Source organism: Rhinolophus sinicus, linkage group LG11, assembly GCF_036562045.2.
Source record: "Rhinolophus sinicus isolate RSC01 linkage group LG11, ASM3656204v1, whole genome shotgun sequence".
Classification (NCBI taxonomy): Eukaryota; Metazoa; Chordata; class Mammalia; order Chiroptera; family Rhinolophidae; genus Rhinolophus; species Rhinolophus sinicus.
In genome coordinates this window covers 7,690,747-7,716,708 of record NC_133760.1, presented here as the reverse complement: position 1 = coordinate 7,716,708, position 25,962 = coordinate 7,690,747, and the positions used below count along the sequence as shown (strand labels likewise).

Sequence of the window (25,962 nt, the reverse complement as noted above, 5' to 3'; positions counted from 1 at the left end):
TTCCGAGAGTGACCACACAGCCCTGCTCTGGGAGTGCCCCTGTATGCAGGTCTCAGGCCGCCCAACCACGTGGTCCCTCCTTATGCCCTGCGGTCACCAGGCAGACCAGAGGGAACTCAGGAAGTTATATGATATTAATGAAGGATGACGCCTGCCTGACAGGCTTGCATCCTGTCTCTGCATCTGGAGATTGTGGGGTGGGGGGAGCTCTGGTCCCCAGAGCCTCCTTCCCACTGGCTTCCTGTCCCCACCAGGGACCTCTGAGTATTCCCAGTGCTCCCATGCCCAGTGAGATCTCAGACAAGCCCCTACCCCCCTCCAGGCCTCAGTTTCCCCTCCTGTGCTGTGGTGGGGGGAGGGTAGGAGCCTTTGCAACCCTGGCATCAGTTCCGTGCTTGGGGAGTAGGTGGGGTGGCGGAGACTGTAACTCATTCCTAATGAGAGGACTGAGGTCCCTGGGGCTCCTGGACACACCTCCACTCACCTTCTGAGGACCTGAAGCCCCAGCCAGACCCACAGCAAGGACTACAAGGCTTCCTCTTCCATCCAGGTGCCCTGGGTGAGAGGTCACCCCGCTGGGCAAAGGGTGGGAGGGTGGCTTCCGGGGGTAGTTGGGGGAAGGGCAAGCTGTGGGAAGGAACTTCTCCCAGTGGCTGAGTCAGCAGCTCTCCCCCTTGGCCCACTGTGAGGAGCAGGACTCACCTCCCCAGAGGGCCCCAGGGCAGCAGGCAGAAGAGGGAGGACAGCCCAGAGACAATTGGAAATGGACACACAGCACCAGGGAGGAAGGGAAATGGCCACCCAGGAGGGTGTGTGCAAGGGACTGTGGGTATACAAATGGCATATGTGAACAGGCTTTATTTTTCCCTAAGGATTATTTGTGCATCTTTTTGCGTATCGGTGAGTGTCTGTTTATTGTGAGCTCATGTGTTTCTTAATGGCCTTGTCTAGTGTGTGTGTTTGGTGTGGAGGGGCTGCCTGGTACAGGGGAAAGGGATGGGTTTGGAAACTCACCGCCAACATTCACCAGTCATGGTGTGACACTGGAAAATGACTTCCCCTCTCTGAGCCTGGTGTCTTCATCAAATGGCTGCCTTGCCCTTGTCTGGCTGTTGTGTGACGATTAGAGATGGAATTCACCCTCGCTGCCTCCAGGAAGGCCCCCAGCAGCTGCTGGTGTTATTATTCACTCAACAAACCCTAACACACTTGCTGTATACGAAGGGCTGGGGTTGCAGAGGTGCTCAGAGGGCACCATCTGATGGGGGTATGTTCTCAAATGGTGTGCGTCACGTGATGGCAGAGTAAGGTTAGAGCTGGAACCTGGGCCGGCAGGAGTTGTTCCACACACAGTGAGGGCTCCCTTCTGGGTGGGTATTCAGTAGAGGACAAGGCTAAGCGGGCCAGGAAATGGGGCTGCAGTGGGCCTCTCCCACGCCTGCTGGCCAGTGTCTCCGGCGGCCTGCCCAGGTCTGCATCTGGACATGCTGCTGACCCCAGCTCGCCCTTAGCCTGCGGCTTCTGTCCTCCTGGCCCTGCCCTGGGAAGGGGCCGGCCCCACCCCCCCCCTCACACACACACACACACACACACACACACACACACACACACAATGCACGCAGACTGCCAAGCCTACCCTTCTATCTCACTGCTGTGAGAAGCTGCTGTGTGTCCATCCTGAGCAGCCCTTCCTTGGCAGGTCACAGAACTTACAGCCAGAGGCCATTTTTCCTCAGCCCACCACCCCAAACAGCTTCCTGCCGGCTCCAGGGGGCTCTCCTTTGCTGTCCCTGCCCTGCCTTTGCCTGGGCTGCGCCCCTCACCTGGAATACCCTCCCTGCTGCGTTCTCCTTCAAGTCCCCAACTCCTCCAGTCCCTCTTGAGCACACCCATCTCTCCACACCAACCTCAAGCCCCAACTGGCCAGGTGACATCTCCTCTCCAGGCCTGTTTTCTGTGTCTGTAAAATGGGGACGAACAGAGTCCCTTTGACAGTTACCTAAGAATTAAGTGAGATGGGGCATGGAAACAGGACTCACAATGATTGATGCCATGACGGTGGCTCGGTTGGCTCTGAGCTACGTCTTCCTGATGCCCTCGGCAATGCCAAGCACTGCTCTGAGCACTGGGGTCAGGGTGGGAGGAAAGACAGGCTGGAAGGGGCAGCCAATAGTCCTGAGTGTTTGGGGTGAAGTGGGAGGGGCCTGCTGAGAGCAAGCACTTCCCTAGGCAGTTACCTCTCTGCCCCTGGGCCAGGCACTGACCACAGAGCTGACCTCCCAGCGGGAGAGGGGGTGGCAGGAAAGAGCAGCTGGTTACCAGAAGCTGGTATTGCAGTGTCATACTCCCTAACAAGATTATCTGTGTTTGCATGCAGAGAGCCTGGTTGTGGGGAACCTACCCTGTCCCTTCTGGCCTCCCCTCCCTTCCGGCCTCTGTCATGACCAGCGTCTGTGTCCAGGCTTACCCGGCTCCCCTCCACCCGAATCCAGGCAGAAATCTCCCTTTCCTACCCCAAGTCAGCCAGCCTCGCTTGCTCCTCCTCAGCTTCTATTCCCCAAGACCAGGAATTCCAAAAAGGAAGCTCCAAGATCCCAGGGCTGAGAGGGTTAAATCCCAACATCTAAGCTCAAGATATTTTTACACTCCTGAAGTGCTGGACAAGGGGGCAGGACCCCAGAACCCTGGTCCCGCAGGTTTGAAAGACTCCAGAATTCCAGCCCTTCAAGTCGTGGGATTCTAGATTCCTTCACATTTCAGGTTCTAAGATGCAAAGATGCTGGGTGGGAGAAATTCCAGAATCCTCCCGGCAACTTCCCTCCCAGCATCTCTTCCCACCCTGCCACACCAACCCCCAGCTCATCCTGGGCTCTCTCTGTCCCCTGTCTCCCCCGGGGCTCCCACAGACATGATGCAACCAAGCCAGAGCCTGCTGAGAGGTGGGAGGGAGCAGGGAGATGTAATTACAGCTGCTCCTGTCTTAATTCAACGGGAAGCTCAGAGTTCGGGCCCAGGGGACCCTAATCCAAAGTGAATAATGGAGCACTTACCAAAACCATACGCAGCTGCCTCTAGGGAGGGGAGACCCAGTGAATGGTCTCCATCCAGATCTAGGGAGCAGGGGTGTTAATCTCCAGAGAAGAGGAGGTGGGGGTTTGGGGTGGGGAGGGGGTCATGAACTCAGTGGCCGTTGGGCCAACCAGATAAAATAGTTAACCAAACCCACAGCTCACTCAGTCTGTATTTCCTCATTTTCAACACACATTTCAAGACATTTCACCTTTCTCTTCATTCCCCTGTAAGAAGCCCCCAACACAGGCTCCATGATAAATAGCAACTGGCCCTCCGCCTCCTCAACTGAGAGACAACAGGGCAGGGTGGGGAATTTGATGAGCTGCAAAGCCCAGGTCCCATCTCATAGTCTACGGTCACCCTGTGGAATTGTGTAGATATGAGGTCACCAGACCTTCCAGTTCAGGGGAAGCTGGAAGTATGGACTCCTATGTGTACTACTCTGTTTTTCAGTCTGGCAACCAAATCAAGAACATTTTTAAACATTGTGTAGGCCAAAAGTAGAAAGCAAAAAAATTATATAACTGCAGGCTATATATGAGTATGTCCTGTGGGCTACCAATGTGTGAAATGGGAAACAACATGGGGCAGGAACCAGAGCTGTCAGTCACCCATGTGTCCCCAGATTAAAAAAAAAAAAAATTTGTTGAAGGAATATACACATTAATTTGTCTCCTCTCCCTCTAGCTACACTTCTCTCTTCTCTGGGTCCCAAGTTTTATTACCACCATATACTAGCTCAGATGTCTCCTCCTCCAGGAAGTCCTCCCTGACCCCCAAGCTGAGTCACATGCTCCCTCTGAGCTTCCCCACCCCAGCCCTGCCCACTCAGAGTCATAGCTATCTGGGGACATGTGTGTCTCTCTCGCTGAATTCTGAGCCCCAGGAGGGCAGGGCCAGGGCTGTCTGGGTCACAGCCATGTCCCCAGCTTCAACCAGCACAGGACAGGTACCCAGGGAGTGCTTGGAAGAATGAACAAATGAATGAATGAACAGAGTTCAGTGCTTAAGGAGAGGGGTAGGCCTGTGGCAGGGGGTAGCCAGATGTGAAAGAAAGGGGTGGATTCATTTAGGGATGAGAAAGGTGGGAAGAGCACACAGGGGCCCCAAAGAGTGTCCAACCCAGGAGGGAGGGAGGAGAGGAGAGAGCCCTGCTGAGGGGTTCAGGGAGCACTGCAGACAGAAGTCTTCAACCCATTACCTTCTATCTGTGTGACTTTGAGTAAGGGACTTCCTTTGGCATCTGTAAAATGGGTATTACACAAGTAGCCAGATGCTTCTGGGGCTGTTGGGATCATTAACTAAATTCAGGATTGTGGAGCCCTCAGTGGGCTCTGATACACCCTCTGCATCCACACACCCCACATAACCTTACCCCCGCCCCCACACACACTCAGAAGGGGTGAGAAGGGACACAGGTTCCTCCACGGTGAACCCATGCTCTGCGCGTGCCTCAGTTTCCCCGAAAGCACAGGCACCACCACAGTTACCACGTTTATTGGATTCATACTTTGGCAGGGGAGGGTAAGCTCTCAGGAAGGCTCAGAGCAGGATGCAAAAGAGGCGCTTGTCGCGGAAGGGATTCTCTGCGGCCGGTACCGGCGTCACCAGCGGGTCGTCTTTGGCATGCGTCTCGCAGAAGGCCAATAGCTCCGCCGCTGCCTGCGATACCTGCCGGTGCCCGGGTGATGTTCACGCCCCGCCCCGCCCAAGGCCTTGCCCCTTGCCCGGACCCCTCCCCGGGTCCAGCCTTGTTCGGAAGGGGATCTTCCCCCGCCTCCGAGGCTCCAGGCCCCACTCCCAGTAACTCCAGGTCAAAACCCAGCCCTGAGCTCCCGCCTTCCTCCCATCTCGACCAGGCACCTTCAAGCGGTCGATGTTCACTTCCAGCTTCAGCTGTTCCACAGTCTTGCGGGCCTCCGCGATCTTGGCCATGTTGTTGGACATGGCTGCGGCGGGGAAGGAGTTAAAGGCCAGGCGGGAGTGGGATAGGCTAGGGACAGGTCTGGGTCGCCAGGTAAGGGAGGCGGAGGTGTGGTGGGACCCAGCAACTGGGGTGTGGGTGGAAGAGGCTGGTGGAGCTATAGGAAACCAGGGAAAAGTGGAGGGATGGAGAGCCGCACAGACGGGGTCCTAGTGGCAGCGGGAGGGATGAACAGAGAGGGGTGAGGAAGGCAGGAGGGAAGCACAGATTCGAGGCTGAGAGGCAGGTGGTGGGAGGGACAGAAGGACAGGGCCACAGGTGCTGGATCAGGATCCAGGTGTCCTTAGCCCCCAGGGATAGGGCATAAGCCAGGAGGGGGGCCCTCCCCAGGCCAATTAGCGGTGGCTCCAGGGAGAACAAGGAATTAAGATCTCGGCGGGAGGGGCACAGAGGGGGCCTCATTAGGACTTTGGCAGCAGCTGCCCCCTCCGCCCCCCTCGGGGAGCTCCCCCACCCCAGCCCTGGCCACCTCAAAGGTTCCTCTGCTCATTAGCAGCCAGAGAGAGGGCTGGGGGGAGAGGGGGCCCAATCCAGACATGACTAGGAGAGGGACAGAGAGGATGAAGAGGGGGACAAATTGGAGGGGCAGAGGGAGAGACAAAGTGACAGAGGGAGAGACTGAGGCACAGGGGAGATAAAGAGATTGAAGAGGGAGAGAAAGAGATGGAGACATGGGGGACGGATGGAGGGAGTAGGGGGTGGACAAAAAGCTAAAGAAAGGGGCAGAGTGATACAGAGGGAGAGAGGTACAGAGGACAAAGGGATGGGGGGATAGAGAAGGGGAGATGGAGGAGTCCAGGAGGGATGAGGTGAAGGGGGTGGGAGAGGATAGAGATAGGGACACATGTAGGGGTAGAGGAAGGGACAGGGATAGAAGATGAGAGAGAGGGGCACAGGGGGATAAAGGGACAGAGGAGAGAAGGGACCAGGGATGGAGAGAGAGAGATGGAGCAGCTGGAGGAGACAGGTTAACAGAGACACAGAAGTATAAAGTCATTCATTCACTCACTCATTCATTCATTCCCAGGCAGACACACTGACTGATGAGCAAAGGGAGGAGCTGTTGGCGCCAGGACCAGAGCTTCCTACCTGTTGTTGCCTAGGGCTGGGATGGCAGGCTGGTGGCGAAGGCTGGGAGACAGCTTCTGGGTCCCCCTGCCCAGCCCAGCCCCTCCCCCTCTCCTGAGGTACAGCCCCTGAGGACCCGCCTCCTGATGCTGCCACCGCCATCCTCACTACCTTCGTCACCTTGTGTCTTTCTCTGGGTCCCATCTGTGTCTGTCCGTTCCCCTTTTGTCTCTGTTTCTGTGTCCCTCTCCCTGTCTCTGTCGCTCCTGTTCTCTGTGTCTCTTTCCTTTTCTCTATCTCCCAGTCTCCCCTCTTAATCTCTGTCTGTCTCCCTCTTACACACACTCACAGGAAAAAGACAGACTCTCAAGGTGTACCCTACACCCTGCTGCATTTACCCCACAGTCACACAAATCTCTTCCGTGTGTCCACACAGCCTCTCACTCCATCACACGTGCTCTCCCACCGTGTCACAGCCGCCACCTTTGTCATCCCCTCACAGACACCCCTTCTCAGCACAGACTCACACTCTCAGTTCCTCACACAGAGATGCACAGTATCTCGCTTTGTCACACGGTATGACCACACAGTCTCACGAACAACCTGTGCCCAACACACAATCTCCTACAGTGCCACAGTCACATGGTCTCTCAAAATGCCACACAGTCCCTGTCTCTTCGAGTGTGCTACATCACCATCAGTGACACTGCGCCCAACCAGTTAAATACACTACCTCAGATATGTGACAGTGAGTCACATATCCAGGGACTCCCACGTACAATGACACTCATGCTTACACAATCTCTGTCACACACCATCTTACACATTCCCTGACACTCTGTCCCCACCCACACGCTGTCATGCACAGAATCTCTTGCTGAGCCTTACACAGTCTGTATCATACACAGCTGTCACCCTCACACAGCAGATTCCCAGTGTCACACATTTACACACACAAGGTCTCGCTTGTACTTTCTGAGTGCGCTCATAGTCTCACACTCTCACTCCCTGCCCCAACGCTGTGCCAGTCTGTCATCTCCCACACGATCTGCGTCACACACAGTTCTCACAGTTCATCAGTGTGGCTGACACTGTCTCACACTCAGTCTCTCTGTCACACCCAGTCCCCCGGGGCCGCTCACACTGCCTTCTCACGCCATCTCTGGGTGGATCACATTCATTCAGTCTCACATATCATGTGCCCATGTGACTCATACAGAGCTCATGCCCTCACCACGTTACACACTCTCGCACACAATCTCACTCTCGCATATGGTCTCTCGATGTCACAGTCCCCCAAATAGTGTTGCAGGCACACCAACTTCATGGTATCACACAGTCACCTACATGTTACCTCTCTCATCTCACATATAGTCACACACAACCTGTAGGTATGACAAGATTTCACACAGTGACACTCTGTTACACCGCATCTCACGAGGTCACACAGCCACACACAACCTCTGGCATCAACGCACAATTTCACAGTACTACACACTCATACAATCTCTTTGTGTCACACACCATCGTTCGGTGACACCCCGGACACCCACAGTGTCTTTCCTGCACTCAGCACACACAACCTTCTGTCCTCTCTGACAGTCCCCTGAAGGCCACACGAGGGCGCCCGCGGCCCACCGAACCACCCACCCCAACCGAGCCAAAGCCGTAAAAGGTGGAAATCCGGAGGGCAAGAAGCCCCTGCGGACCTGCTGTGAGAGAGACACAGGAAAGTGGAGGGAGAGAACTGAAGATGGACCGGGACACAGAGAGGGGGAGAGAGATGCAGGGAGAGGCAGACGCAGAGAGACAGGGATATGGAGACAGAAATTTGGAGAGATAGACCTAGGGACTCAGAGACAGGGACAAGCAGAGGATTGCACACAGAGACACAGAGACTTGGGAAGGTACAGGAAAGACACACAGACAGAAATGTAGGGTCGGAGACAAGAACCGAGACATACAGACACCCAAACAGGGACAGGCGGGCAGACACAGGTACTCAGACCGCGCCTTCCACAGGGGACAGTGACGGAGGAGGGGCCTACAAAGGTGCGTCCAGGGGTGTGGCTGTGACCTCGGGGTTTCTAAGGGGCGTGGTCCAGCGCAAGGTTTGGAGGGGCGTGTCGATGATGTGGGCGTGGCCTGGATGAGGCGTGTCCCGACCACCCCAGACTGCTGCGGGAGGGGCGGAGGCGGGAGCCCTGGGAAGAGGTGGAGGTGGGGAGAGGAGCGCCTCTGCCGCAATGAGCCCATCTCAATTTGGTTTTTACGGCCTGGTCTGGGAAGCGAGACCGACGGGGAGGGGACACCAGCCCAGATCCGTGGTGTAGCGATTTGATAGGGAAGTGGCGGACCCTGGCTTTCCTCCTCCCCTACTTCGCCCGAGCTACAGGGCCAGGTGGGGGAGGGGAACCAGGCTCACATCTGGAAAGCATCAGGCGCGCCGGACATGCCAGGGCCCCGGGCCCCGCTGCGGAAGCGGGGAGGGGAGCTAGGGCGCCCTAGTCTCCCCCTTAGCAGGGTCTGCCGGCGCCGGGGAGGGGCCTGGGCGTGCGCCCAGCCTCGGCGCCTCCCGCAGCTGGTTTCCATCATCAGTGCTGGCCCCGGCAGCCCCCAGGAGGAAACCTAACTAAGAGCGGGGGTGGACAAGGTGACGACCCAACCTCCCTTTCCCCTCCCCGATGGCGGCCAGAGGCTGACAGACTGACACTGCCTGAACCAAGTGTAACCTCCATTTCTCTCCGGAGCTGTGGACCTCAGCCCTCTTTCCACCCTACGCGTGACCTTAGTTTCCAGGTGTGCAGTCCTGCTCTGTGCCGCACAGGAAAGGCCCTAGCCTCATGACAACCTAGTAGTCAGTGGTATTATTTGTCCCCATTTCTTGGGGGGCAGGGGGGAACCAAGACCCTGGATTCGGATTCAACTCTGGCTTTAAGCATTCAAGAAACGTGCAATGGACGCCAACAGTAATTCGAGGGCCAAATACCCAATCGCTTGCTGTATATTCCCACCTGGGTATCTGGTGAGATTCTCAAAATCAATGAATCCAAAACTAAGCTCTGGATTTCACACGCCAAACCCACTCCTACAGCAGTCTTACCCATCTCTGTTGATAATAAATCTTTGGGGTCATTCTTGACACCCCGCTTTGCACCCCACACATGATCTAGCAATAAGTCCCATTAACTCCATGTTCAAATTCTCTCCACAGTCCAATCACGTATTACCTCCTCTGTTGTCCCCACTCTGGCCCAGCCACCATGCCCTTCCACGTGGACTAGTACAGTCACTCCTCGCTGGGCTCCCAGCTTCTACTTCTGTCTCTCTCAGCCTGGTGCCCACAGAGCAGCGAGAGTGACCCTGTTTGAACTGAAGTCCCCAGAAAATAGCAAGTGTTAGTGAGGAGATATTGGAACCTTCAGACACTGCTGGTGGGAATGTAAAATGGTGCAGCCACTTAGGAAAGCGGCTGTTCCTCAAAAGGTTAAACAGAGTTACCACATGACCCAGAAATTCCACTCCTAAGTATCTACCTACAAGAAATGAAAACATCTGTCCACACAAAAACTTGGACAGGGCTGTTCATAACAACATTATTCAGAATAGTCCTGAACTGGAAACAACCCAAATGCCCATCAACTGATGCATGGATAAACTAAATGTGGTCTACCCAGATAGTGGACTATCATGTGGTGATTGGAAGAAATAAAGTTCTGATACGAACTATATAACATGGATGAACTTTGAGAAAATATGCTAAGTGAAAGAAGACAGACACAAAAGACCAGATATTGCATGATTCCATTTATAGGAAATGTCCAGAATAGGCAAATCAATAGACACAAAAGTAGATTAGTGGTTGCCAGGAGCTGGGGAGATTGAAGGATGACAGCTAAGGGTGCAGTTTCTATCTGGGATGATGGAAATGTTCTGGGATTTACAGTGGTGATAGTTGCACAACTCTGTGACTATACTAAAAGCCATTGATGAAATAAATTGAAGACACAAATAAATAAAAAGCTATTCCATGCTCGTGGATTGAAAGAATTAACGTTAAAATGTCCATACTATCCAAAGCCATTTACAGATTCAAAGCAATCTCTATTAAAATTCCAATGGCATTTTCCACAGAAATAGAACAAAATATCCTAAAATTTGTATGGAACCACAAAAGACCCCAAATAGCCAAAGCAGTCTTGAGAAAAAAAGAACAAAGCTAAGGGTATCACCCTAATTTCAAACTATATTACAAGGCTATAGTAATTAAAACTGTATGATATTGGCATAAAAACAGACACTGTATACTATTGGCATAAAAATAGAACAGAATAGGGAACCCAGAAATAAACCCACACATATGTGGTCAATTAATTTAAGACAGATGAGCCAAGAATATACAATGGGCCAAAGAAAATCTCTACAATAAATTGTTTTGGGAAAACTGGACAGTCATGTGTAAAAGAATGAAACTGGACCACTATCTTACACCATACACAAAAATTAACTCAAAATGGATTAAAGACCTGAAGCCATAATACCCCTAGAAGAAAATATAGGTGGTAAGCTCCTTGCCAGCAGTCTTGGTGATTATTTTTTGGATTTGACACTAAAAGTAAAAATAAACAAGTAGGACTACATCAAACTAAAAAGCTTCTGCACAGCAAAGGAAACCATCAACAAAATGAAAAGACACTCTCCCAAATGGGAGAAAATATTTGCAAACCATATATCTGATAATGGATTAATATCAAAATATATAAAGAACTCATACAATAGCAAAAACCCAATCTGATTTTAAAATGGGCAGAGGATCTGAATAGACGTTTTTCCAAAGAATACATACAGATGACCAACAAGTATGTGAAAAGATGTTCAACATCACAATCAAGTAAATGCAAATCAAACTCATGAGGAGCTATCCCCTCACACTGTGAGAATTGCTGTTATCAAAAAGACAAGAAACAAGTGTTGGTGAGGGTGTGGAGAAAAGGGAGCCCTGTGCACTATTGGTTGGAGTGTAAATTGGTGAAGCCACTGTGGGAAACAGTATGGAGGTTCCTCAAAAATTAAAAATAGAACTACCATATGACCCAGCAATCCTGAAGAAAATAAAAACACTAACTTGAAAAGATATCTGCACCCCTATGTTCATTGGAGTATTATTTACAATAGCCAAGACATGGAAGCAACCTAAGTGTCCATTGATGGGTGAATGGATAAAGAAAATATGATACACACACACACACACACACACACACACACACACACACACCATGGGATATTATTCAGCCATAAAAAGGAAGGAAACCTTGCCATTTGCAACATACCATTTGCAACAGCATGGATGGACCTTCAGGGCCATCTGCTAAGTGAAATAAGTCAGACAGAGAAAGACAAATACAGTATGATCTCTTTCATATGTGGAATCTAAAAAAAACAAAATTCTACCTCATAGATACATGGGTGGTTGCAGAGGCAGGTGGTGGATGAGCAAAATGGGTGAAGGTGATCAAAAGGTACAAATTTCCAGTTATAAATTAAATGTCATAGAGATGTAAAATACAGCATGGTGACTGTAGTAAATACTGTTATTGTTCTGCAAATGTGAAAATTGCTAAGACAGTAGATTTTAAAAGTTCCTATAACAAGAAAAAAATGTGTTTTAAGCCATTAAGCTCCATATTTTATATGGATGAATTTCATCGTATGTGAATTATATCTTAATAGAGAGAGCTGTTAACCTCATCCCTCCCCCAAAAAAAACAAAACAAAACTAAGTTCTTCTTCTGCTCAGAATTCTCCCATGGCTCCCGATTCCCTCAGAGTTAAAACCAAAATGCTCACCATGGCCCACAAGGCCCCACATGATGTTGTGGCCCTTACTATTCCCTGCCCTCACCTCTCCTCTCCCCCTCATGCACTACTCCAGACACCCTGGAGTAATGTGTCTCCTAGCTATTTTGCCAACATGACAGGTACCATTTTGGCCTCAGGGTCTTTGCACAGGCTAACCCCTCTGCCTAGGATATTCTTTCCCAAGGTATCCATCCACAAACCTCATCCTTCCTTCAGGTCTCTGTTCAATCAAATGTCACCTTCTCAATTAGACCATCCCTGATCACTCTACCTATCTAAAATTACAAACTCTTTTGCTCCCCATCCCACTCATACCTCTGCTTGGTTTTTCCTCATTGTCTTTATCACCTTTAAAAGATTATAACATTTACTTATTATATCCACACACACCCCCCCACACACCCCAGCTTCCATCTCTGTGACCAATTCCTTGTGTATCTTTCTAGAGATAACCCATATAGCAAATATACTCTGTAGGGCAGTGGTTAAGAGCCTTGACTCTTAGGCAGCCTGAACTTAAATTCTGGCTTTGTTATTTAATAGCTTTGGGTAAACTACTTAACCTCTATGCCTCAGTTTCTCCATCTGTAAAGTGGGCACAATAATAGTATCTACCTCCCATGAGATTGTGAGGATTAAATGAGTCAATATATATAAAGTGTTGAGAATGGAGTCTGGCATGTTTCAATGGGTGTTAGCTATTATTTTTTATGAGTAAGTCTTAGAATCTTAAAAAGGAAGGAAGGTCATCCATATTACTCCAATCATTTTGACCAGAGTGGCCTGTGTGGCCTTAGACAAGTCCCTTTCCCTTTCTGGCTTTAATTGCGTCTTTTATGGAATGGAGATGGAGCGAATATTCCCAAGGGCCTGACAAGCAATGGCTTTTCCTGGAAAACCTTTAAAAATAACTGATTTATTGCTACTCTAACAGAAATACATGTTTATCCACATATACACTAGAATAGAAGCTCTACAGGGCAGAGACTTTTTTTCTGTTTTGTTCCTTGCTGTGTCCCTAGTGCCCGACTGGGGCCTGGTCCCCACTCTCTCAGACCTCAAACGGACAGAGAGCTGGACCCACCCATGTAGACATAAGGGTCAAAGCAGCAACAAATACCCATTTTTCAGACTGTGGAGTCGGTGGGGGTTGGGTCCGAGTCCTGGCTCCCTCTTGCTGTGTGACCGGGGCAAGTGATGGCCTCTCTCTGAGCCTCTATTTACCCATCCTTAAAATTCGTATAATTATTGGGCCTACCAAATAGAAAAATGGGCAAAGTATGTAAACAGGTCGAAGAAACACAAGTTGGTCAGTAAGTAAACCAAAAGATGTATCACCTCAAGGAAACAGGGAGTTAAGACATGCCAACTAAAACAACACAGTTCTCAAACCCATGTTTGGTGAAGGGGTAGAAAAACAGTCTTCTCAAAATTTGTAAATGTCAATTGAAGGCAGTCTTAGTGGAAGGAAATGGGGCATGGAAGTGGAATTCAGTTTTTAAATGAGCAGACTATAATGACCAAGCCATTCTATTTCTAGGAGTGGATCCTACAGACATTCATACATAAATGCACAGAGGTATGTACAAGGACATCACTGCAGCAAGATCCATACGAACCAAGGAATTGGAGAGTTTACAAATAGGGTTAGATTATGGAACTCCCCACAGTGGAATCTCATGCAGCTATTGGAGTGATAGGAAAATACGGCACCTAAATTTAGATGAAATGCACGAATTCCTAGAATACCACTTAGCAAAACTGACACAGGAAGAAATAGAAAAGCTAAGTACTATAAACATCAAAGAAATTCAATTCTTTTTTTTTTCCAACTTTTATTTATTTCAAGTGTGTGTTTTTGTTTTTTTTCCAGGACCCATCAGCTCCAAGTCAATTAGTTGTTTCAATCTAGTTGTGGAGGGTGCAGCTCACAGTGGCCCATGCAGGGATCCAACTGGCAACCTCGTTAAGAGCACCGCATTCTAACCAACTGAGCTAACCGGCCGTCTCCAAAGAAATTCAATTCTTAATTAAAATCCTTCCCATAAAGAAATCTCCAGGCACAGATGATTTAACAAAAAAAAAAAAACCCAAAAAAACAACAAAAAACCCAACCTGGTAAACAATGCATATAGTTCAATTTATGTAAATATAGTTTTATATAACCAGTGTGACAATATGTATATACCTATTTATAGTGATATATTTATATAGTTACTTAGATCTATATATGTATGTAAACACATAAATAAAAACATGAAGGATGTACATCAAACTGATGATGATTTCTGAGAGGATTTGGGACTGTCCCTTTACCTACATTGTTTCCGTCTCTCTGAGGCCATATTTATGATCAAACAAAACTCCTTCAAAGGTCAGATTCATTGAAGTAAAATAGCCAATGGTAGGAAAATGATGTTGAGACCCACCCTGGCATCTGCCATCTGGTTCTGGACACTGCCATATCCAAAGCAAACAGTAGTTGCTCAATAAATGTTACTCCAAAGGAAAAGCATTTCTACCATTTTAACACAAAGTCCACCACATATGTAACATTGTGCGTTTATTTACAAAGAGGTTAGAGAAACACACATTATCTGGCCCCCCTGTGCAACGGGGAGTCACCATCGTCATAATAAATACAGTAATTTTTTAAAAAGAAAAAAATACTGGATTGGAACAGCTGAGGGTCATCCTGAGCTCCCCCCATTCCGTCTCACAGGGGGGGCCACAAGATAGATGCCATCTTCCTTCCCCTCTTCTACCTCCCAACCTTCCAAATTATTCAGGGATAAAGGTAAAAGAATCTTTCTTTCCAAGTGTTATTAACCCTCAAAACCCCAAAGTCAGTGCTTCTTCCCTTCCTGGGAACTCTGCAGGCATCATCTGGGTCAGACAGAGTTTCCAACCGAGGTGCCAAGGGGGATAACCTAGGGATCCAGGGACATAGATGGGGGGCACTTGGTATATGAGGGGAACCGTATCTGGGCATAGAAAGGTGGAATAAGAACTCAGTGAGAGAAGTAAAGGGCATCAAACAGACTAAGTGTCTAAACTAAAATGAGGAAATTCAAACTGAATTACCCCTTCTACATACCATAGCACACCCATAGTACAGATGAGGAAAGTGGGGCCCAGAGAAATAGAACTTTTTTGCCCCACGGGCTGCAGAGCCAGCAACTGAACTGGGTCAAACTGGGCTCCTCCCCCATTCCTCCCTATGGTGGAGGGGCAGCCTTTCCAACCAAGACTGCAGTGGATGGGGGCAGTGAGGAAGGGTCTTTGGAAGGAGAGAAAATGGTGGTCTTTGGAAGGGAGGTGTGGAAGGGTCCGTGATTGGGAGTGTGGTGGTGCAGAGGCTATGAAGGGGGAGCCCACGCAAACCCTCAAACTCACACTGTAGTCATGACCTTGAGAGAACCCGAACGGAAACGCAGTATCTTTTTCTTGAGCGCGTGGGAAGCCTTGATCTTTACAAAGACTTTGGCGGGGCCCGCTGGCGCCCCTCCACCTGCACCACCCCCTGGCCCGGAGGCCGCGGTGGCTGCCACCAGCTGCTGCGGCCACACGAGGCCACCGCTGCCGTCTGAGTCGCTGGATGCGGAGCTGAAGGCAGGCGACTCTCCCTCGCTGGCACTAGATTCACTCTCCCCGTAGCCGCCGCCAACGCCGCCCGTCGGACCCCGGCGTCCAAGGGGTCCCAAGCGCCCCGCTGAGCACTCTGAGTCGCTGCCTGCGCAGCCATAGAGCAGCCGGCGCTGAGGAGCAGACGGGGATGGGCCAGGCCCTGGGCCGCGGGCCGCCGGGCCGCGGGGCCGGCCTCGGCGCCCATCGGCTGCGTCGATCTCGGCGGTGGAGCGCCAGCGGCGGCAGGACCCCGCGGCCTGCGCGGCCAGCGTGGGTGCTGGGCCGCGGCGGGGCCGCGGAGGCCGAGGCTCTTCCCGTTCAGCTGTAGGGTACTTGGGGGGTCCCGGAGGAACGGCGGCGGCTCGGCCCAACAGGCTGGTCTCGGACTGGGAGCGCGCGGCCTTCCGAGCCCTGGGCGAGCCCCGACGGCCCGAGGCCTCCGTCATGCGTCCGCGGCGGCCGGCAGCCCGGGGACGCTCCCGCGGTGGGGACTGCTCCACGCTGCGGCCCCGCGTCAGTGGTGGCGCTTTGCGGCGGGCGGCGCGGCCAGGGGGGCCGCGGGGAGCCGCCTGTGCCCCTGGGATGTACTGCGCCTTCACCAGGCGGCCCTCGCCCGGGCTGTCGGGGGGCGAGGATACAGCTGGCGGCGCAGCGGGCTCCGGCGCCGCCTCCGACTCCCACGGCGAGGCCCAGGCGCGGCCCAAGGCGGCCGGACTGGCGGGACGGCCCCCCACACGCTCCACTGGGGGCTCAGGCGCGGGCCGCGCGCCTCCGGGGGGCGGGGACGCGTCGGGCGGCCGCTGGCGCACGCTGTTCTGGCGTCGCGGGCCCCCGTCCGCGCCCCCGGGACTGGTCCGGGGCTGGCCCGCCCCCCGGCGGCGGCGCCTGCGCAGGAGCGCTGAGATGTAGCCGTCCAGGGGCCGCCCTTTGCCAGGTGCGTCGGGCGAGTCCGCAGGAGGTCTGCCACCTGGCCGCGGGCTGCGCAGCGCCACAGCGTGCAGGGGACTGGGCGTCAGGAAGGGCCCCGCGCGGGCCCGCCGTTCCGCGGAGGAGCAGGCCTCTGGGCCCGCAGATCCCGCTGCCGTCGGATAGGGAGCAGAGAAGGACCGCGGCACAGCTGCCCGAGCACCCACCGCCTCCGGAGCACTGGGACTGGCGTCTCCTAGGGAAAGGAAGGCAAGAAGAAGAAGGAAAAAAAGGAATAGGGAACAGGCACTCAAAGCCCTTTTCTCAGTGCAACTAGGAGGAGCAGGGTGCCTGTTGCACCCCGCCCCCACCACCCGCCCAATTCTCCGACTTCCATCAAACCCTGTTCTCACCCCTTCACTCATATCAGGTTCATAACAAAATCATAACAAGTGGCCTTCAACAACTCATATGGTCTGTCCTGCCCCTACCTCTCTGACCTCCATCTCTAACCCCCCTCTATATTTATTGGTCTCCAGCCACACTGATTTCCTGGATGCTCAGGCCAGTCCCGCTCCAGCCTCAGGACCTTTGCACTTGCTTCCCAGGCTTTTCCTTCAGGATATCTGCTTGGCCCACACCCTTACTTACTTCAGGGTGCCACTCAAATGTCCCAGTCTCAGTGATGCCCTCCCTGGCCATAGTTTGTAAAATTGCAATTCCCTCCTCAACTCAAAGGGACATGCCCTAGTCCCCTTCTCTAATTTACTTTTCATGGTACATGTCAATATCTAATACCCTATATATTTTACTTAACTTATCTTGTGTATTACCTATTTCACTCACCTAGAATGTCAGCTTTGTAAGGACAGGGATTTTTTTCACTGCTGTATCCCTCACCCCTAGGATAGTGCTAGGATAGCACATAGTAGGGGCTCAGAAACTTACTTGTATAAATGAATAACAGCAGTTCCTGTTTACTGAGTGGCTCCCATATGCCAAGTTCCATGCCTTAGGGCAGAGGTTCACTGAATACTCAAAACTTCTCTATGAGGTAGGTGCTGTTATTAATCTCATTTTAACAGATAGAGAAACAGAGGTCCAGAAAGAAGTGACATGCTCAAAATCACACGAAAAGGGAATGTCACAGCCAGAATTTGAATCCAGATTGGTCTGACTCAGAAGCTTGGGCTCAAAACCATCCTCTCATTGTCCAGTCCCTGGCTCTCCGGGTCCCAATCCCACCCACCTTACCTAGGGACTTGGGCCTCTCGCTGGCATAGATGCCCCGGGGTTCAGAGGGACCCAGGCGTCCATAGGAGCCAGATCCGGAGAAGCCACTGTCCCCACAGAAGGTGGAAGGTGGTGAGTCGGGACCTCCTGTGGAGCTGGGGTCTTCATAGAAGCCTGGATTCCGGGGAGAAGGGGAGACACCATCAGGGGGCCTGTCTGGGGAAATCAGGAGTGGAGAAAAGGATCCCAAAAGACAGAGATGGGGCAGCCTGAGTGATGGTGGGCAGTGGGAAATATTGGGGAGTCCCAGGCCAACCCTGCCCCCTTTACCCATGCTCACCCGAGCTGCGCCCGCTCTCCTGTTCCAGGCCCCCAGACTCCAAGCTCAGGTCTCCCAGCTGCTGGCCCAGGTCCCAGATGAGCCCGGGCAAGGCCTCCTGAAGGCATGGGGAGAGCAGGATGGTCAGAAGGCCCCCAGTCCTCTGCTAACTGGTTCCCTATTCCTGGAGCTCATGGGCAGTTTCACTTTGACAACGAGGCTCTGACTCAAAAGGTAAAAGCAGCACCTGAGGCCCAGGGTCCCCCTCAAGTTCTCTGCCCCTTGATCCCATTAGAAAGTCCTTCTGGCTAACGCCAGTCCTTCATCCTGCAGCCACTCATTCCCTTTTAGGTGTGATGAGGCCTCAGAAGGCCCTGTTCCTTCCCCCTCCCTGTCAACTGTTCCCTCCGTCTGTGCTCATGGCTCCTTGACCCCTGTTAGTCTAACTTCAGATCTTGCTATAAGTTCACTGCTAAAAGTTGGTGTCCAGGACCTGCCTTCTCCCAATTCTTGGGCTTCCTTTCTCAGATGCTCCCATCTTTCCTCAGTGCCCTTTATCCACCAGTAGAAAGTTGTTTTGCAAGTCTTCCTAAGACCTTTCCAGTGCAGACATGTTCCCTCATATGGATAAAATAGGCTGACCACGAATCATGTACGTCTTTGCTCCTCCTTTCAGAAAGAACGCTCAGTGCCTACTGGAAAGTCCTTCTGTGAGTCTGGCCTCAGTGGTACTGCAGTAATGGGCCCCAGCAGGTTCCTTTGGCCCAGGGACCACATCTTCCTCCTGCTCTTCTCCAGTCCCACCCAGAAGCCTCCAGTGTCTGCCCACTGCTCCTCAGCCCCATAAGAAATTTCTGTTGAGTCTACCCTGGATTCTTTTTGCTGCAGGAAAAGACCATTTCTTATTGGGTGTGAAAAAAATGAAGGTAAAAAAACCCTTTGAGCAGAGTGTGACAGTGACTGGGGGCGGGGGGAGGGACTGAAACAACACAGAGGGGTCTCCAAGACACTAGGATTTAATCCCATTTTGGAAAACGGGGCCAGAGTCAGAAGAGTCTCACACAGGTCTGAGTAAGGCCAGAGGCGGCAGCAGCCTGGGCTGACGGTTGACCCTCAGACAAAAGCGGCTTGTCTGGACGGTGGAGGCAGGGGAGGAGGTAGGAGGGAATGGGAGGGCAGGCGCCCAGCCCTGCCTATTTAGGGCAGAAAGACTGGCCGGCTCCCTCACCCTCCCACACCCCCACCCCCCTACCCCTCAGCTTCACACTCCTTCCACTGCTCTCCTGGGCCCCGTCCCCACCCCCCACCCCCACTCCACCCCCACCCCACCCCTACCCCCCACCCCACCCCACCCCACCGCAGAACATAAGCCCCCATCTGGGCTTGTTTATGGTAGGAAAGTCAAATCAGTCAACTTTGGGCTTCTGCTCTGGGTGTGCAGATGTGCTCAGGGTGATGGCGCCGTCTTTGAACAAAACCCAGGAAAGCAGGCTAATTGTGTAGCATCAGGGGTGGCTAAAAAAAAAAAAGAACCAAAAAAAAAAAAACCACAAAAAACCACGGACCGCCCAGATACACCATGTCATGTTCCCCACTAATCGCCCCCTTGCTCACTGTGCTAGCCACACTGGCCTCTTTGCTGTTCCCTGAACATGCCAGACCTGTTCCTACCTCAATAGGATGTGTCCCCCACATCTCCTGCCTCACACAGAAACTTTGCTCATCCCATTCCTTCTCTCACCCTCTTTCCAAAATAGTTCCCCCATCACTCTGCATCCCTAGTGTCCTGTTTTTCCTATGTAGCAGTAATGACCTCCTGGCTTAAAGTTATATCAGATTGTCATTTGTCTGTTGTCACTCTCACTAGAATGTCAGCCCTAGAGGGCAGAGACTTGTCTGTTTTGTTCATTGCTGTACCCTCCCCGCCCCCAGTGCCTAGAACAGTGCCTGGCACAAAGTGGGTGCTCAGGAAATGTTCGATGAAGGAGTAATGTACAGCAGAACATTATAGGGCTATTAAAATGGAAGAAGGTATTTCTTTATGGAAGCATCACCATGGTAGAGCGTTGAGTGGAAAAAGAATAGTGCAGAATGTATAGTATGAGGGTGAGACAGAATTACCTGGAAGTCTGGTTAAAACCTAAATTACTGGGTCCCTCCAGAGCTGGAGCCCAAGCATTTGCATTTCCCATAGGTTCCCATGTGATGGTGAAGTCCCACAGGCCACACTTTGAGAACCACTGGCATAGTCTCTGGGACCTCACCCAACTGGAATTTGTAAAAGGCAAAGCAGAAATTTATATTTCTTTTGCTTTTTTAACACCTGGAGTGATTCTTTTTTTTTTTTTTTTTAACTTTTATTTATTTTAAGTGTGTTTTTCCAGGACCCATCAGCTCCAAGTCAAGTAGTTTCAATCTAGTTGTGGAGGGCGCATCTCACAGTGGCCCATGTGGGGATCGAACCGGCAACCATGTTGTTAAGAACACTGTGCTCTGACCAACTGAGCTAACCAGCCGCCCAGAAATTTATATTTCTTGGTATGTAAACTGTTTCTGCCAGTAGATGAATTGGAAGAGGTCCGAAGGGACTCACACCAAGGTGACAACAGTGGTGATCCCAGGGGAGAGGGTGCATTTAGGGGATCAAGTGAGGGATAATGGGACTGGACGGTAGAACGAAGTGGTTAAGGAGGCATGGCTTGGAGCCAAATTGCCAGGGTTCAAATTCAGCTCTGACACTTTCCAGCTGTGTGACCTTGAACAGGTTACTTCACCTCTCTGGGCCTTGGTTTCTTTACCTGTAACATGGCATCATTTTACTCCTTCTCTTATGGGGTTGTTGTGAGGATTCAATGAGTTAAAACAGCAGTTCCTTTTAAGCACTTAATAAATGCTAGCTTTTATTATTATATGAAAGCTCTGAATTCCTAACAAGGAAAATATAAAATCATATTTTACTTGTGTAATTAAAAATAAATGTTGGTAAGTTCTGCAGGTCTAATTTCAGTTCTTCCATTGCAGGGGAGGTAGGAGTTAGGGGGACAGAAGGGAGAGGCCTTCTCCACCCTTGTGCCTGGACCCCTCATCACTCCTCCCCCCACAACACCCCCCCAGTCTATTTGTAAGTCTGACCTCATTCTTTCCAGCTGCAAAGGGATGAATCTTTAAAAGACCAGAAGGTCTTTGGTCTGAATCTGGCTCCCTGTTTGCCCACAATGCCTCTCATCTTTTTTTGCCGGTCCTACTGCAGTGGGCCTGAGGTCATCCAGCTCAGGCAGGTTTAACATGAGTGTGGCTAAGGCCCCTGGAGACCCCTTTGCTCAAACTTTCCCAGATCTTTGTTCCTCCCCTCACATGCCCCCAGTTTGTATCCAATTCTCTTTGTCCCGATTAGGAAGTCCTTCTGCAAGTCTAACTTAAGGCCTTCTTGCTGGAAGGGTTCCTTTCTCCTTGGTGGGAGAGAACAGGACCCCTGCCCTAATCCAGGATTCTGGCCTCTTTTCTGCGATACCCCTAATCTGTAACTGCATCCCCATCATTCTTATTAGAAACTAATGAAGTATGGCTTCAATCTTTTTTGCTTCAAAGGGAGTGTATTCCTAGGTGGGAGGGATGGGAAGGGTAAGCATCATAAGACAGAGGCTCAGGTATCAGTAGAGGCTTTCACCCCCTCTTCAGAAGGACCCAGGAACCCCAAACACCAGAGGGGTTTATATTTAGCGCTTCTCTGCTCCTCCCTCAGTGCCGCTGTCTCCCTCCCGCTGCCTGCCACCGCCTCCTCCCTGACGCTGGGACAGAGCTTTGCCTGGAGACTGTGGGGGGAGAGGCCTCTCTACTACCACCTCATGTGGTGGGGGTTGCTGAGGGGCAGAGATGAAGAAGCTGAGGGGGGAAGAGAAGGGGAAACTGAGGCAGAAAGCGGGAGAGACTGAGAGACAGTGAGGAAGGACACAGCTTGCCCATCCCCACGCCTTCTCCCTTTTCCTTGTAGAGGTGGGAGGCGCCTCCCCAAGCCCAGCCAGCTCTGGGTGGGGTGGGGGGAGCTGGTGAAGGCCCCCACAATGCGTCTCTAACTTTGGGAGGGGGTGGGGCCTCCCACAGCTGTTTCTGTTTCCAGAGAAGAATGTACAGGGTCCCACTCCCGGCAGGGGGAGGGGCTGGGCGTGCAGCCTGGGAGTCTGACTTCAGTCCCCTCCCCAGTCCCCATCTGGGGAGGGGGCAGTCGAGGTCAGCAGCAGGGAGAGCCCCCTCCCCCGCCACCTCGGCTCAGGTTTCCCCAAACGGGAAGCTCTGACCACCCACAGGCTTGGGGATGGGATCTGCAAGGGGAGCAGGGGTCTGGGGCCTGACAGGCTGGGGGGAGGGGGAGAAAGAGACAGAAATGGGGATGTGGGCCAGGGAGAGGTGCAGACATGCAAGAAGGGAAGAGCAGGGAGACAGAGATAGAGAGGCACAGAGAGACGGAGGATTAAGAAAGACAGAAACACACAGCAAGTCCCAGAGAAGTGATGGCGAGAAGAGTGCAAGAAACCCAGGAAGAGGTCTGGAGAATTAAGAAATGGCAAGAGAGGGATGGTGCTTCTTAAGTAATCTGGAGACCTCTGCCTTATCTTCCCCCATTAGAGCACCCAGGGAGTCCAGAAGTCAGACACCCATGCTGCCTCAACCTGCCTCCTTATGGGTTAACCAGGGCTGGGACCAGGTAGGAAAGGAGAGAAAGTGTCACAGGAGGGTCAAGATCACCGTGGGGTCCTCAGGCACTGTGAGCTGCCTCTCAGTAGTCATCTCTCCCTCAGGAGGCCCTAAGATCCCCTGCCCCCATCTCTCCCCCTCCGGAGATCTCCAAGCACACCAGGACTTAGGGAATATGGAGCTCTAGTAGTCAAGGCCCAGAGGGGGGCATGTTTGAATCCCAGCTGTGTGACCTTGGGTGAGTCGTTTGCCCTCTCTGAGCCTCAGTTTCTTTCTCTGTAAAATGGGGACTATCCCCGTTATCTCCAAAGCTACAAGAAGACAATGCATGCCAAATACTGGGCCCTGGGTGTGACACATAGTACTTGGCGCCCAGAAGGATTTTCCTTGGGGAAGGGGTGTAGGGGATGGGGCCTGTGCATCTCGAGAGGCTCCAGAGGAAGCAATGCAGCGTCCCCTTTCCCAGTTTGGAGGCAAGGAGGCCACATCCCGCCCGCCGCCCAGACTCCAGGGTCTGCAGCCCCACCCCCTGTCCTTTTCCCCCCTCCCCCCCACCGGCACGAGTGTTTCAGCATCCAACCGAGACAGACAGACAGACACAGATGGGGACGGAGGGACAGACGGACAGACGGCCTCTCACCAGCTGCTCCTCCAGGGCCGCTGCGGCCCGGCGCGCGGCCGCCGCATCTTCGTCCTCGTCGGCGTCCTCCTCGTCCTCCGCCTCGGCGCCCCCCATTCCGGGTTGGGCCAGCCGCAGCGCCTGCTGCACGCGGTACTCCTGCCTCTCCCGGAGCCAGTGCAACTCACAGAGCCCGGCCAGGCTGCCCTCCAGCCAGCCCCGCAGCCGACCCCGCTCGGGGCTCACCGGGAACGAGAAGGCCCGGATCATGGCTGCGGCCCCCGCCCCAGCCCGGCCGGGCCCCGCGGCCACCCCTCTCCCTGTCCCACCTCCCCGCCCCAACAGCCCGCCTGCCCGCGCGCCCGCCCGCTAGCCCGGCTGTCACAGTCTCATCTGCATAGGCGCCCGCCCATTGGCCCGCCCACCCGTGCCTTATCTGCATGACCACACCCCCGGCCACACAGCAACCGTAGCCGATTGGTGGGTACCCTCCCTTACGAAGATGCTCGGTGGTGCACAGGCCCCACAACGCGACGCATGCTCGCAGCTGCCTACTCGCTCTGCTTCGGGTGGCCTCGCCACGCCCCTCCACTCGCCTGCCATTGAACCCTGGCCACGCCCCCCAACGCGTCACCAGGAAACAAGTCCGCCCTTGCCCAAATGTCATTGGTCGGTACCTCCTCGGTATCACAGCTGGTTCCTCTGGCTACCATTGGACTGTCCGGCTGGAGGGGAAGAGGTAATCTACAAATAGAGAATGGGTCGGTGTGACAATTTGGCAGATGCTCCTCTTTCTCCAGCCCCTGGCAACCCTCGGTGTCTGAGGCTGCGCAAGGAGGAGGAAAGGGTTAGAGTTAGCCCTGATTTTGCCTCCTCTTCCACGAAGCCCTCCCAGACATTCAGCGGTAAAACTAGAGGGCCAGACCAGCTAAGATCAACAAACTCCCATAAAATTATGCTTCTAAGCGGAGACAGCTTCACCGGCGTGCGACCGGCTTAGAAGGTCCAGGGGCTTGGTTTTAATGTTCTGCTGCTACTGTCTTGAAATTCTTATTTTTTGAACAAGGAGACCCGCGTTTTCATTTCACACTGAGTCTCGCAAATTATGTGGCCAGTCTTGCTTCTCAGTCTAAGATAGGTTATGTCTTAAATTCTGGAATTATAAGACCCTCGATGGAAAATTCTGTGATTTGACCAGGACAGACTCTAAGTGTCTTTTGTCTCCCAGATGCTGTGAGGCTCTGCGCTCACCATTCTACTATTCTAGGGGCCTTTGTTCTACGTTCTAAGAGGCTTTGTTCTCAGCCTTCTAAGATGCTGTGTTCTCAACGTTCTATGGTCCTAAAAGTCTGATCCCGACGTTCATGTCCAAGGTTCCCCCCTCCCTTCCCGAGCTCCGCGAGCAGGGCTGGCGCCCCCTCAGGCGGCCAGCCTGTGTCACTACGCCAAGTGTGCGTCCTACAACCTTCAAGATCTAGCTCCAGTATTTATATCCATTTCTCAGACAGACCTGACTCCCTAAAACTCAGGGCCCAGAAGATCATGTGGGAACTTCCCTCTTTTATGATCCCCAGGGCACCAGGGGACTTTCTGGTCCTGAGCAGGAGAGGCAATAGAAGTGACTGAGAGCAAAGACTTCCAGGAGTGAGCCCCAACTCTGCCACATTCCAGCTGTATGACCTTGGGAAACTTGCCTAACCTCTCTGTGCCTCAATTTCCTCATCTGTATAATGGGGGTCAGAATACTATCTACCTCACAGAGTGGTTATGAGGATTAAGTGAGATATTTGTTAAGTGCTTGGAGCACTGCCTTCCATGTATAAAGAGCCACAGAAAGGCCTGATAAATAAGTAAAAAAATAATCGAGTGAGCCCAAAGGATAAAAATGAGTCTAGACTTTAGTAAAGGCAATTTTTATTCAATCCCACTCTTGTTTAAGACAGACCTACACTGTCCTTAAACGGCCCTAGTTTTCCAACAATGGGGAGACGATCAGGATTGATGAAATGGGGATCTGGAGCGCTCACTCTTGAACAAGATTTTCTTAGTGTCTGGGGGTGATCTCAGGATTGTTTTTTTATCCCTGCTGTTTGTGCAAGACTAGATCAAGACTAAATGAACCATTTGCTGCGTGAAATGTTGGATCTGGAACTGATTTGGGGTTCTGGTCACCAGGGATTTGAAGATGGGTGTTCCTGGGAAGAAAAATAAAAATGGTTAAATAAAGGAGTAAAACCAAGATTTGAGGCCAGAGGACAGCCAGTTGAGAGTTCCAAGAAGGAACTCTTGATGAAGAGAGATTCTTGGTTGGTGGAGTCAGAGCAGCGGTAGCAAGTGTGCAGATTTCCTTGTTGGCTTCTTGATGTCCTTTCCTTATTGGTGATGACAATTCCTGAAGAGTTCCTGGGAATGACGTGCAGCAGTTACTTTCAATCACAGCCCAAAAGTCCCTCCCCTGGCAGCCCTTAACCTGGGTACAATCATGCCCAAACATGATTGGAGGCCATACTAAATCCTTGGAGTTTATTCCCAAGCATCTGGCTTTTTGGGGGGTCCTAACGAAAAACTCACAATCATCCTGGG

General features: G+C 52.1%; 2 protein-coding genes across 3 annotated transcripts; both read right to left on the bottom strand.

Moving 5' to 3' along the window:
- Nucleotides 1-4,553: 4,553 nt before the first annotated feature.
- GNG8 (G protein subunit gamma 8) lies at nt 4,554-8,135 on the bottom strand. Of its 2 annotated transcripts, XM_074316222.1 has the most exons (3): nt 6,146-8,135; nt 4,936-5,021; nt 4,554-4,743 (listed from the first exon to the last, which is right to left on the bottom strand). In XM_074316222.1, the coding sequence occupies exons 2-3, from the start codon at nt 5,017-5,019 to the stop codon at nt 4,615-4,617; spliced, it is 213 nt and encodes a 70-aa protein (XP_074172323.1). In that variant the 5' UTR covers nt 5,020-5,021; nt 6,146-8,135; the 3' UTR covers nt 4,554-4,614. The 2 variants fall into 2 exon arrangements, with proteins under 2 accessions (XP_074172323.1, XP_019608147.1); XM_019752588.2 differs by lacking the exon at nt 6,146-8,135 and having other exon boundaries at nt 4,936-6,130.
- A 6,394-nt stretch (nt 8,136-14,529) lies between these two features.
- On the bottom strand, nt 14,530-23,737 carry DACT3 (dishevelled binding antagonist of beta catenin 3). The gene is made up of 4 exons (XM_074316221.1): nt 23,401-23,737; nt 18,090-18,186; nt 17,771-17,923; nt 14,530-16,772 (listed from the first exon to the last, which is right to left on the bottom strand). The coding sequence occupies exons 1-4, from the start codon at nt 23,647-23,649 to the stop codon at nt 15,376-15,378; spliced, it is 1,896 nt and encodes a 631-aa protein (XP_074172322.1). The 5' UTR covers nt 23,650-23,737; the 3' UTR covers nt 14,530-15,375.
- Between the last annotated feature and the right edge of the window lie 2,225 nt (nt 23,738-25,962).